Source organism: Pelecanus crispus, chromosome 4, assembly GCF_030463565.1.
Source record: "Pelecanus crispus isolate bPelCri1 chromosome 4, bPelCri1.pri, whole genome shotgun sequence".
NCBI lineage: Eukaryota > Metazoa > Chordata > Aves > Pelecaniformes > Pelecanidae > Pelecanus > Pelecanus crispus.
In genome coordinates this window covers 3,296,597-3,309,079 of record NC_134646.1, presented here as the reverse complement: position 1 = coordinate 3,309,079, position 12,483 = coordinate 3,296,597, and the positions used below count along the sequence as shown (strand labels likewise).

General features: G+C 44.6%; 1 protein-coding gene across 1 annotated transcript in view; it reads left to right on the top strand.

The window, feature by feature from the left end:
* The window catches only part of ANK2 (ankyrin 2), a 177,224-nt gene that overhangs the window by 75,018 nt on the left and 89,723 nt on the right, over nucleotides 1-12,483 (top strand). Inside the window, exons 16-22 of the mRNA XM_075709393.1 lie at nucleotides 2,105-2,203; nucleotides 2,752-2,850; nucleotides 4,321-4,518; nucleotides 5,999-6,097; nucleotides 6,205-6,303; nucleotides 9,016-9,114; nucleotides 11,302-11,400. Of these exons, the coding sequence (XP_075565508.1) occupies nucleotides 2,105-2,203; nucleotides 2,752-2,850; nucleotides 4,321-4,518; nucleotides 5,999-6,097; nucleotides 6,205-6,303; nucleotides 9,016-9,114; nucleotides 11,302-11,400 (792 nt within the window). The remainder of the gene's footprint in view (nucleotides 1-2,104; nucleotides 2,204-2,751; nucleotides 2,851-4,320; nucleotides 4,519-5,998; nucleotides 6,098-6,204; nucleotides 6,304-9,015; nucleotides 9,115-11,301; nucleotides 11,401-12,483) is intronic.

The window sequence follows — 12,483 nt, the reverse complement described above, 5'->3', positions numbered from 1 at the left end:
CTGAAGTAATGTAGCAGAAGTTAATCAGATTTTGACATATTTTGCTGCCATCTAAAGTCAGGAGTTTGGCTCCCACTGGAGCCAAATGCAGATCATGATAAATACACGGTCCCAACAGGTTTAAAATCTACACAAAGTCCTTGTTTCTCTTTCCTGTTGTGTTACGGGTAGGGCTTTTTTGGCCAAAATTTTCAGAAGAGAAAAGGGGGTGACGACGACGCTTTTTTTATGAACAGGCCTGCTTATTCTTCAACGCCTTGTTTATTTAAATAGTACGATAATTCTGGTTTGTGCTAGCTGATAGGAATGTTCCTAAAACGTACAAGTCAACATCTGTCCAGTCGCATGTAACGCTGAATCTCTTTTCAGTGGTTCTATAAATGAGGTGTCGTATGACACAAGAGCCCGTCTTGCCTGGGGTTGTAAAAGAAATGGTCTGCGGAATCATTATTGTTTTGTGAGCCAAAAATGTTTACCAGTAGATTCCTAACAGAGTGATGAACACGTAAGAAAATAGATAGCTGTGAATAGAATTATGTGCCACGATATCTTTTCCAAATTTATCGCCTGCGATTACGTGAGAATCCCCTAATTCTCGCTATTGTTTTAGGTCTTGAAAAAGTACCCCTGATTTTACAGCTGAAGCTTAAAATATGTTTTGCAATAATGGGGTGTCTTCCAGGTTTTAAAAGACTAAACCAGCAATTTTCAAATTATGATCCACGGATTACTGGGAGTGCTTGCTGTTCTCCTTTTATCCAGCTGTTAAATCGCATTAAAATAGCTAAAAATACACTGAATACTTTCCTAATTTCACATATTGCTTTATGGCAATTGCTTTAGTACTGCAGGAACATTCTATAATTATGAATAGGAGAAGATGCAGTCCACTAGATAATCTCTCTACAAACCTTTGATTCGTGTACTGGAAATGTTTGAGATTCCCTGACGTAAACTCTTTTTTGAGGTGGGATTAATGGAATGGGATGATAATGATAATAAACATTACACATCACCTATGTGTCAGGCAAATAGGTCACTGTAGCTCTCCAGAATTACTGCCAGGGCAGCGGTGCAGTCTGCCACCTACTGTCTTGCATCCTTGAGTCTTCCTTATCAACATGATTTTTTTTTAAGAACAGGCAAAGAGCGCGTTAGTTTGACATAGACCTTATGCCTGTGCTGTACTGACAAGCGTTATTAAATAGAAAAGGACTCTTCTAAAAAGACAAGATTTTTAGTCTTGCCACAGCGTGTTTCCAAAAGCACTGCAATTGAGCCAGGCATGACTTTTTTTAGCTGCAGTTCAGAGGCTGCAGCAGAACTTGGTGACTGTATGGATACACGAGTCCAAATACAAATCATTCTTCAACAAACTCTCTAAAGGAGGAATACAAAGTTTGGAGCTTTGCTCACTGAATTTACTTGGTGTTTCATTGTTACTGGCAACAATTGATACAGGAAATATTTCTAAAGCTGTCATCATGAAACTAAAAAGTGCAGCTGGTTGGGAGTAGAAATTTGAACAAGTGCCTCCATTGCCCACACACGCAGTGTATGTTGCTAGTAGAGGCTGTATCAGATAAAACGTCTGCCAGCCTGACAGCACGTACATAGGGAAGAATAATAAAAGGGAAAGTGTTTTCTTGTATTTCATGCTTCTCAAAGTGCTTTCAAGAGATGATGCTCTTTCTAGGTACGGCTATTGATTCTGCTAGCTAGAATCATAGAACCATAGAATCCTTCAGGTTGGAAAAGACCTTTAAGATCATCCAGTCCGACCATTAACCTAACACTACCAAGTCCACCACTAAACCAATTAAGGGGAGAGGAATAATTTCACGTTTCCTGGCTTGGTGGCTGGATTATTCTTTAATGAAAGTAAAAACTAGGAATCGTTAAGGCTGGAAAGGACCTCTAAGATCATCAGTCCAACCATCAACCCAACACCACCATGCCCACTAAACCATGTCCCAAAGTGCCACATGTACCCAAAATAGAATATAGGTTGAAGAATAAGCGCTTAATACATAGCTCTTAGAAGAGAGACGTCAGCGTGACCTTTAACGCACACATCTGCTTTTTATCTCCTGGAATTTTTCAGAAGGGATTCACACCTTTGCATGTGGCGGCCAAATATGGGAGCCTAGAAGTGGCAAAACTCCTGCTGCAGCGTCGTGCCTCTCCCGATTCAGCCGGCAAGGTACTGATGAGGAAGGGGGAAAAGAAAAAGTAAAGTCGGCAGCGTTTTGGAGTCTTCCTTAGGAAAGAACTGTGTGAAACATGCACAGGAAAGAAGGCTGCAGCTGCTTTCACATGGCGGCTTTGGCTTTGTCGGGGTCGGGTTCCCAGAGGGGTGATGGTTACGTGCGCTAGTTGTGGAAGCTGCGCTATCATGTCGGGTTTGGGTCCCCGGCGCGCTGAGGGCAGATGCGTTTCTGTGGCTCAGGAAGCGCCGGTTCCATTAAGCTGTCCAAACTGTCGAAATCCTCATGGATAAACACAGGGGCAAGGCCCGCTGTCGCCCCGCGCTGTGGGAATTGCTTAGCGCGGGCTCTGAGGAGATGGAAACCAGGCCGGCGGCCGCAAGGTCTCCCAGATTCACCCTTCTCCACCATTTCTGCGCACCGACGGGCGGCCGGCCGCCGCGGCCTTGCCCCTCGCTCGCCCCACACGGCGCCGGGCGCCGAGGGCTCGGTGAGGCGGCCCGCCCGCCATTGCAGCCTAACGCCAAAACCTCCCCCTTTACAGAACGGCCTCACCCCCCTCCATGTGGCGGCCCATTACGACAACCAGAAGGTGGCCCTGCTGCTGCTGGAGAAGGGTGCCTCGCCGCACGTCACCGCCAAGGTGAGCTCCCGCCCGCCGCCCCTCCGCCTTCCCCAGCCGGCCTCGGGGACGCTGCCATGCCGGGCCTGCCTGAAAGGCGCCGGGTGGAGGGCAGGCGGCGTCTCGGGGCGACGGGCAGGCGCTGCGGTGTGGGGAATGTCTGCTCGATGTAAAGAAATAAAATAATCCCCAGGGTGTGGGGTGGTCAGACGGTGGAATGGGAGAGCCCGGAGGGGCTGCGGTGGAGCCTTGGAGGTGGTGACAATGTGACCAGAGTCACCGAGCCGTGTGGGCTTCGTGTAGGGGGAAGCTGGCCCTGGCTGGATGTCCCCCAACCTAAATTAGTCTACGGCTCTCTCAGAGCTTCATTGAAACTTCGAAGAAATATATATGTGTATGTACATAAGCGTGTTTCTCTCCCAGCCCATTTTTATGTTTGCGAGCTTTAGTCATAGCTGGAAGTGTATGTACGTAAGTATGTGTCTCTCAGCCCGCTTTTAAGTTTGCGAGCTTTAGTCATAGCTGGAAGTCGCTTTAGTATCGTGTAATATTAGAAACGATGCGTATATTCTGACCGCGCGTACAGAGGATTCATCCTGGGGTTAGGAACGGTGTCGCCATATCACCAAGTTAGGCAAAGGCTGCTGAAAGGGGAAAACAAGGAGCGAACTGGTGCTGGTGGCGGAACGTTCCGCCCCGCGTGAGGCTGCCGTTGTACGTGCCGCCAAAAAACGCGGCCCGTCGCTTAAGCGATTGCATCAGAGCCGTTGTTTCCATTGCGGTGCGTGGAGAGCAGCAACAGCTACAGCTGCAGTAGGGTAGTTTGCTGAAGCTCCCTTTTACAAAAAACACAGCCCAGCCAACTGAACACCTCCAGAGGGGCTGTCTGCTGTAACCCAGAATTTCCCCCCACGGTGCGTTGCAAAGCAATTATAGGTGGGAAGTTGTCTTATCGCCGGAAAGCGCCATCGATGCCATTCTGCTTTGCTTAATGGTTAATTTGATCAGAAAAACATTCCTCCCTGTTGCTGTTTCCAGCCAGTGCCGTGACTGACACATGTATCAAAATTCCATATGCAAACACACCTCTACCCACACGCTCCGAAAAAGCATAATGCAATGGAGAGTGCGCACCCATCATCACTCATCACGGAGAATGTCACTCGTCACTCAAAAGTGAATATTTACAACATAGGATATTCAAAATGTAGGTGTCAAACTGGGGATAATTTGAAGATAGCAGCTGAACAGTCCTGCCCACCCTAGGGAGGGCTGGCTTTGTGCTAGTCTAGAGGGCGAAAATAACAGACGGACAAAGCAACGCAACAGCAGGGCCACGTGGGACATGTCTGGCCTTGAAAATTTAATGAACTCTCATCTCTAGGAATAAGGGGGAACATAAAATAATACTGGTTTATGGTGTCTGGCTTCTTAGGCTTACATGGCTGTTGCGTTAACTTGACTCTCATTTTGTTTCCTGACTGCTGTTAGAATGGATACACCCCTCTGCATATTGCCGCCAAGAAAAATCAGATGCAGATAGCTACCACTCTGTTGAACTATGGGGCTGAGACCAACATTTTGACCAAGCAGGGAGTCACCCCGCTTCATCTGGCCTCGCAAGAAGGTCACACTGACATGGTGACCTTGCTTTTGGAGAAAGGATCCAATATCCATGTGGCAACAAAGGTAACTCACAAACCGGAGACAAAGTACTGCGGGTGGGAGTATCCAGTAAGATGCAAAGTGCAGTGGAGGAATGATGTCACGTTGTCAGGAATTCTCAGCTTTGCTTCCTTATATACGTATTTGGGAGTCTGCAGAAATGACAACAGGTGGCTGAACAGTAAAAGTGAGAAGAGGGTATCTAGGACTGGCAGATGGGTTGACCAGTTAACTTACACTGTGTAATTAATAGCTGTACTGGGTGATGCACAGGAGGAGCTGCAGCTGTTTGCCGGGACCGGAGGAAAAGCGATGTAACACCTGGCTCTGGTAGAGGGGTTGCAGGAGGAGAGGCGGACCAAGAGAAAATTGTTTCTGAGCATTCAGGAAGGCAGGACTGCAGTACTTTTGTTGTGCTGCAACCTTGCCATCTCTCAGGCGTTTTGCTTATGCTCCTGAAGTTTCACAGTAGATGCAAAGGAAGAGCAATGTAAAATTCTGGAGTGTGGGGGTCCATGGGTAGATTTAACAACATGTAGCAGAGACCTGAGAGCTACAGACTAAAATACTTCCGTGCTCTTGCCAGAAAAGGTGATTTTCCTCATATATTTACCCTTCAGCCCTCTTTCTAAGTGGAAGAAATTGGCAGTGTCTGGCAAATAACAAAACAACTTTATAGGCGGAGTGGCGAGTGAGAAAAATCCTACAAAGGACCTTTCCAAATTTTTTCTTTTTAATGATGGTTCATGACAGCTTTTTCATAGAAAAAAGTTCCTCCAAAAAAATAATCCATTACTGTAGATCTATAGATCTTAATAGGTCACCAGATTCATCTAGGCATATATGTAAGTTGTATTTACTTCAGGTCAAAAGCCTGCAGCTTTTGTTCATACAAGTCCGAACAGAAGGCTCAAGTCTCTCATTGTCGGGCATTAACGTATTATGCTACCCAACCACTGAGAAACAAGGTGATTTTCATTTCTCTTCCAAAATTTGTTCCCTGCCTTGTTCGCAGGCAAGTACCATGTGCGTGATCACAAAGAGCTTGTAGTTAAAGGCTGCATCCATTTCCTTGGCATCTTTGAATGGGATCTATTTCTGGAGTTATTTTCTTCATTCCGACTCGTGCCTGCAGTTGTCAAGGTTCCCTTTCCTGTCTGAGGAGTGGGAAGCACAGTGAATGTGCTTCCCCAATTTATTAATGGGCCTCTCAGCTTCCCAAGTGACATTATTGTATAAATTCTGAGCATGATCGTTGATGCCTGAAAGTTTTACTCTGTGGTTATGGTGATGTAATTGCTTTGGAGCTGTTTGTCAGCCAGATCAGGAGAAAGATCAACTCCACTTTGTTTAAACAAAACACCCATACTTAGAAGCTATAGTTACGATCTCTTCATGTTTTAAAGATGAGAAAGCGGGGAAGTCGAGACTTCTTTCCTTCTGTAAAGTAGGTTTTATTCTTCTTTTTATCTGTATTAATTTATTTTGTATATTCCACCTCCAGACTGGACTGACATCCTTACACCTTGCAGCCCAAGAGGATAAAGTGAACGTAGCTGAAATACTCACAAAACACGGTGCGAACCAAGATGCTCAGACAAAGGTAAATCGCAGAGTGGCTACTGTCTCCGGTGTGCCAAAGGGTGCTACCACTGTAAAAGGAATGTTCCACTGAGCTTGCAGTTTTACTTCTTTGTTCTCTTATTGTAGCTTGGCTATACACCTTTAATTGTGGCGTGTCACTATGGAAACATCAAAATGGTGAATTTTCTTCTCAAGCAGGGAGCAAATGTCAATGCTAAAACAAAGGTAAAGAATTGTTCATTGCTTGCTTTTGCTCTTTATTATGAACCCAGTAACCAAGCACTACAAATACATACCATACGTGCCTTTTCACTAGGAAACTGTAATTATTGCATGGTAGGTGTCAACATACGGTGATTTGTGGCTCTGGTGGAATCCCTTCTCTCTGCTACATCTCGTTGTGTAGTGTTCATAAAAGAAAAGTCAGATAACTCTTTGGGCCTATGAAAGAAGGAGATAGAGAATCCATTTAATTGGGTTTTTTTTTTTTCTTTTTACTTGCAAACGAACAAATGCAAGCTTGTTTCTGATCTCCTTTACACATGGCTTACACCAGTGTAATACCGGTGTGCTGCCAAACTAGGAAGTAACAATTCAGACACTTCGAGGGTGATGCCAGGTTCTCTCCAATCTGCTGGGAGAGGAGTGGGAAGAATTACTGCTGGTCAAAGCGTGGGTGGTATGACTTTGGGAGAGGAAGCAGCTGTGGTGGGGGAATGCAGTTTACTGAAGACAGGTTTGGGTTTGGGGTTTTTTAGGGTTTTTTTCATGGGGAATTTGGGTACACTGTTACTGACCAGTTATACTGAAATGGACCTGACTGCCTATAGCCAAAGTCTGGACGAAATCCACTGACTTCAGCGGTTTCTTCTAGTATAAACTGGTGGGCCCAACAGCTGAATGTGAGCACATACAAAATGCGATGCATTTTGTAGCAAGAATTGTGTATCTCCTGAGTATAGGCAGAGCAGTTGCGGTGGCAAGCAACAGTGTTGTTGCACCCCAGATATCATCACTTCACCCTTATCAGAAAGAGAAGGCTGACTCAGGAGCTGCAGGGCTTCAGCTTAGTTAGAGCTGGCTTCGGGCAATAGCTGGCTGCTAGCTTCGGATTGGATGTCTTGGGATCAACGTGAAGGAGTCTATCGATATTTCTGGTGACATACTTAGTATTTGTAAGATCCAATCAAAATTACAGGCTTGTGGTCTGCTGGTCCCTCTGGCCAGCTCCTCTGTCCCCAGCTGCGACCTACGGGATGGATTCATTTCTCAGAGGCACTATTTCATCACAGTGGTCACAGCTCAATGTGGTGAGAAACAGCAAAGTAAATAAATAAAAGATGCTGGCCCATCCCTCGTGAGGTCACCCAAAAGCAATGGGCAAAACCCAGGGATTCCAAAAGAACAGGCAATGCTACTAGAAAAACAGCTGATAAGAATTAATAAAGCAGACACTAGCAGGATCCAAACGAGAGCTGCCAAGACGTTCAGCTGAGGTATTTGGAGGCTGACTAAAGGGACAGACATACTTGTGTCTTTAGTATGAGGTCTCACTCTATGTCTAAGGGGCCGCAGGGCCAGATTCTGGTGCCATTTCCCCAGGTATTTCACTTATTTAGAATAATTTCATTAAAGCCAGCAAGTTTGTATGAGAGTATGGGGCAGTGGTTCTCCAAAATCTCACACTTAGGGACCAGTAAAAATACCGGCAAGCTGTCGCTGGTACCGTGGACTCAGTTTAAAGAGCAAATCCATCCTGGCTGGATTCAGGATAGGGGTGTTAAAGAGTAAGTAACCTCTGTTGCAGCTTGGTTTTTCGCTAGAGAAAGCCTGCATGCTGCTTTGTGCCATCTCCAGTGAAAAATAATGTGGCTGAATTCTGGTTTTGAAGGACTGCACTAATATTTAAGTAAAGATAGCGAATTTATTTTGCACTACAACCTACAGTAAAATCCTCCTTTGATTTCTTAGTAGTCCATGCACGCATGCTGTAAATATAAGAACTGTAACAGTTCTGAACTATCGCTGTCTAATTAGCAGTACAAAGCATTACTTGCATCTATTCGTTTGCAAAAGAGATAACTCTCAGAGCGTGTCTTTCAGAGCCTGCCCCCAGGCTTTACGTAAGTGTACAGCGAGATCAACTGGGTGTTTTCTTCCAGTTTATTCTCTGCTTGCTTTCAAAGCCAATTGCAAACAATTTTGTAAATGAACTGCTTGACTGGCCTTACACAATAGCATCTCAGATCAACCAGCTGAAGTACACTTTGGTTATGTTTCTGTATTGTGTAACATTAGAATGAATCACTGGAGCAGATAAGTATATGGAGTTAAGCGTGTTTATTAATACAGCCATTGTGTATACGTTTTTAAGTGTAATTACAGCTTGGTCAAGCCTTTTGAAGGCAAAGTAAAGCTAAAATTGATTGACGTTTGTAATAGGTATATGTCGTTAGCCTTTTGAAAAGAAAATAGTCTCAAATCACTGCTGTTAAAAATTACGTTTTTTAAATTGGCTCAAATATTTTAAAGGCAAATCTTGGGGCTTGTATAGAAAATGAAGATGTGAGAGGGAGAGAAATGTTGTCTGCCTCAGCTATGATTCAATGTCCTTAGCATGCCACTTTACTGTTCCTCATGGTTCCTCTCTCTGGTTTAGGAAATGAGGAATTATCTCTCTTTTCAGAGATTGCTTATATTGTGAGACGAAAGATGATTTGTGAATAAAAATATTATCTTCCTTTATCGTTTTGGTAATCTGGGGAAGGAGTATTATTATTACTGAAGATTTGTTATCTTTGGCTTGATTGATAGCATAAATGCTTTTTGAAATGTCTCAAAAGGAGCAGAAGGAAGCAAAACGACGTGTCTAACCTAATCACTGGTGGTTGTTGTTGTTTGTTTGTTTGCTTTTATCCTGACCCCCGTGGACGACAGAATGGGTACACCCCTCTTCACCAAGCTGCTCAACAAGGCCACACGCACATCATTAACGTTCTTCTCCAACATGGGGCCAAGCCCAACGCCACCACCACTGTAAGTCTGTGAAGTGCCAGCGGGAACTTGTTTCCCTGGACAGTTCTTTTCTTTCTTAGGGTTTGAGAGCAAGCCTTTGTTTTGTTGGTGAAAGTATTCCTCATACAGCTGGTTGTCAGATGTGTAAACGTAACTTCCCCTTCTTGTCCTCTTAAGGTAGTTCAGCTCGGATCTAACTCTTTGTGCACCAAGCTAGACGTGAGGTGGGGAAGCTGATTTCTGAGCCGCAGGGTCAGGCTGGCCATGGCTAGCTGTGCCAAGCTTGTCCAGTTGCCCTCTGCCTCAATGCTGCCATCTGTAAATTGATATCTCGATAAGGATTTTTCCATAAAAATTAAGGGGAAAACACTTCTGTTGGTAAATTGATATCTTGATAAGGACTTCTCCATAAAAATGAAGGGGAAACCGGAACCTGGGCTTTTTTGAAGATTGAGACCCAAATTTCTGTCCCTCTATCCACTGGATCTGTTTCAGGTTCTTACTGAGTTCACTGATGTTAATGTGTCCTCAAAGACCGTCAATAACCTCTGGCACAGCTCCTTCTCCGCAGTCAGCCAGGAATGCAACTGTCCTATTTCATGTTGATGTTGTTATTAGTCACCTCTAATTGGGTAATCTTTAAAATGCAGCCAGCATGTCCAAAACTCGTGTCATTCCCCAGAGTGGATCAGGTTTCTGTGTGTGTATATTGTGCATGCTTAAATCAGCACTGGCGCCCTGTTTGGTCCGGGAACAATCACGTTGAATAATCTTCTGTGAGGTTATCCAAAATACCAGTTTATGCACCAGATGATTAAGCGAGAGACCGTTGTTGTCAGCTCCTGGGGCTGTAGGTGCTATTGGGCGTATTCAACCGAAGGTGTCTCTACTTGCTTTCAGTCCTTGCGTTGGGGCCGTCATGCCCAAATCTAACCCAAATCCAAGCAGGCTCTCAAGGATGTGTCTTTATTGCACAGTTTGCATGCTTCCTCAGGTACCAGGTCTGTTCTTGTCCACACGTAGCAACCTCTAGCTTGAGATAAGAGAGAATTTCAACCCGAGACATCTGGGAGGGGGATGTGAGCAGTTAATGTGCAAGTGACAGTAACAGCCGAATTATTTGTGCCGTGAAGATGCTAATCTGTTCATTTTGTGCTGCTAAATCCACAAACCCTGTGTTGCTTCAGGGTGGCTGAGCTAGACTAGTACGGAAGAACTGAAATGATAGGTAAGTCAAGCCCACGCTGGAGTAGGGAGAAGCGCTCAGGCTGATATCCTGCGCACGGTGCAGCGGTGTCACGGGAGAAATCATTTCAGTGCCAAGAGCGGTACAGTGGCTTTCCGTGATGCCCCCAGTGGGCCAGCATGTTGTCCTTTGGTTCAGTGCAAACTAACAGAAAACAATTCTGTGCAGAGCTCTTTGCCGAGAATCGTGGAACGCGGCCCTTTCTCCCCTCCCCAAATTGAGTGGCGCGGGGCCCGTGGACTGCCAAGGTGATGAAGTGGAGATAAATAGGCCTGAACACTTACTAAATTATCACTTTAATGGCCATTTGATGAATGGCATGTCTATATATCATGGGCATTTAAACTGCAAAGAAATTTATTTAAATGGATATTAACTCCCCGCCCCCAAGCCTTATATAGGCAGGTTTTGTGTTCGTTAAATCATTAGCTTTTGTGTACTTTTATTGGGCATATATTTTTGTTGTAAGGAGTAATAGAAGTGTATGTGGACAATACAGCTGTAATCTGGTATTCCCCGAAGAGGGAATGGTACCTGATAAAGTTTTAACAGTTTCAACTGGAAGTGAAACTGCAACATTTTAAAATACTTGTTTTTAGAAGAGTGTTTCTGCCGTAGAGCCGTTTGTGCAGAATAAAACCAGAACTTCTGCAGACAAGACGCAGTCTGTAGAGGGAAATTTGAGCACTGAAGGGTTAAACCGCACGGCACTTTTTTTTATTTGGCATAGCAGGCAGTTGTAAGTGTGTTGTGTTACCATGGTAATCGGGGCTATAGTCTTAAAGAAGTTACAAAGACAGAGTCAGATGTAACGGTAAAAAACCAGTGATTTTCCTAGGCTGCGCCTTGTTTTGGATGGAAATGCTGGCTCATGCAGTGTTGAGAGTGATCTCATTGGTTCACATCACAATCCTCCCTCTCACGGCGCGCTCGCTCTCTCCCCTTCTCTCGTTTCTCTTCAGAATGGTAACACCGCCTTAGCCATCGCAAGGCGTCTGGGATATATCTCAGTGGTCGATACGCTGAAGGTTGTAACGGAGGAGATTACCACCACCACAACTGTGAGTTGCAGATGCATTAAAATGTCTCTTTCCTTTATTCGGAATGTTGTCTTTCTCTCCACGTATCTCTCTCCTCTTTTTTTTTTTTTTTTTAATTTTCTGGTTTTAGCCCCCCCTTTCTGTGGGATTTTGGCAAAAGCGCTGCAGCGCTTTCAATATATCTTTTAAGCGTGTGGAAGTGCGTGCAACACGACAGGCTTCACTGAGCTAGGTAGCAAAATCTACGTGCATACAGATGGAGAACAACTATTCCAAAGCAGAGTAAAACTTTTTTCTAGATACGGGTCTGAGCTGCAAACCCAAACTTCCCAGAAGTTTGTGCACTGTTGCTTAGATCCTGTCCCGTTTCTCCGTCTCTCTTTTCACCTCTCCTTTTCGGTCTGTCCTTAACGTTTCCACGCTTTTGACACCTCCCGAGGCTCAGCCGTTGCAGCACACCACAGCAAGCTGCTTCGCGTTTGGGCTGTACCAGCCGTGGACCGGTGCCAAGCTTAATGATGCTCACTAGATGGCTCTGAATCACGTCGATCGGCTTTTTACTCGAGTCGCTTTCAGTTCAAATAGATCCTGTTTTTCCAAAATATCACAGGGTCTTTCCTTACGTGCTCAGTCCTCTCAGCCCTCCACACTCTTGGTAGCCTGTATGTTGACTTCAGGGTTTGTGAATAGTGTGGGCTGAACATTAGCAAGGTGGTACTGTTGCTTTAAGCCAGGAAAAACTCAGATATTCTGACAGTCTGGGAGGGGAAGGTTTTCTCGGACTTTTACCTCCCATCTACAAAGCTTTTAGCAGGTTGGAAGGGAGAACATTAGAAATAGTGCATCATCATAATTTAAGAAATTAATTTTAATTTCCATTACTGCATTTTATCTTGAAAGACTGTTGTAAGGTCATGCTTTTTTTTTTAAAAAAAAAAAAAATGCAAGAAAGATTAGCAGTCTAAAAAACCTATCAGATCTAGATGTCATTTAGGAGCTCAGAGCCATTAAAATCCACATATTACTTAAAAGATGCCACTGCTCCATCAAGGGAGAGGGTTAGAGGAAGGGAAGAAATCCAAAGTCTCTTGTAAAGAAATGGGA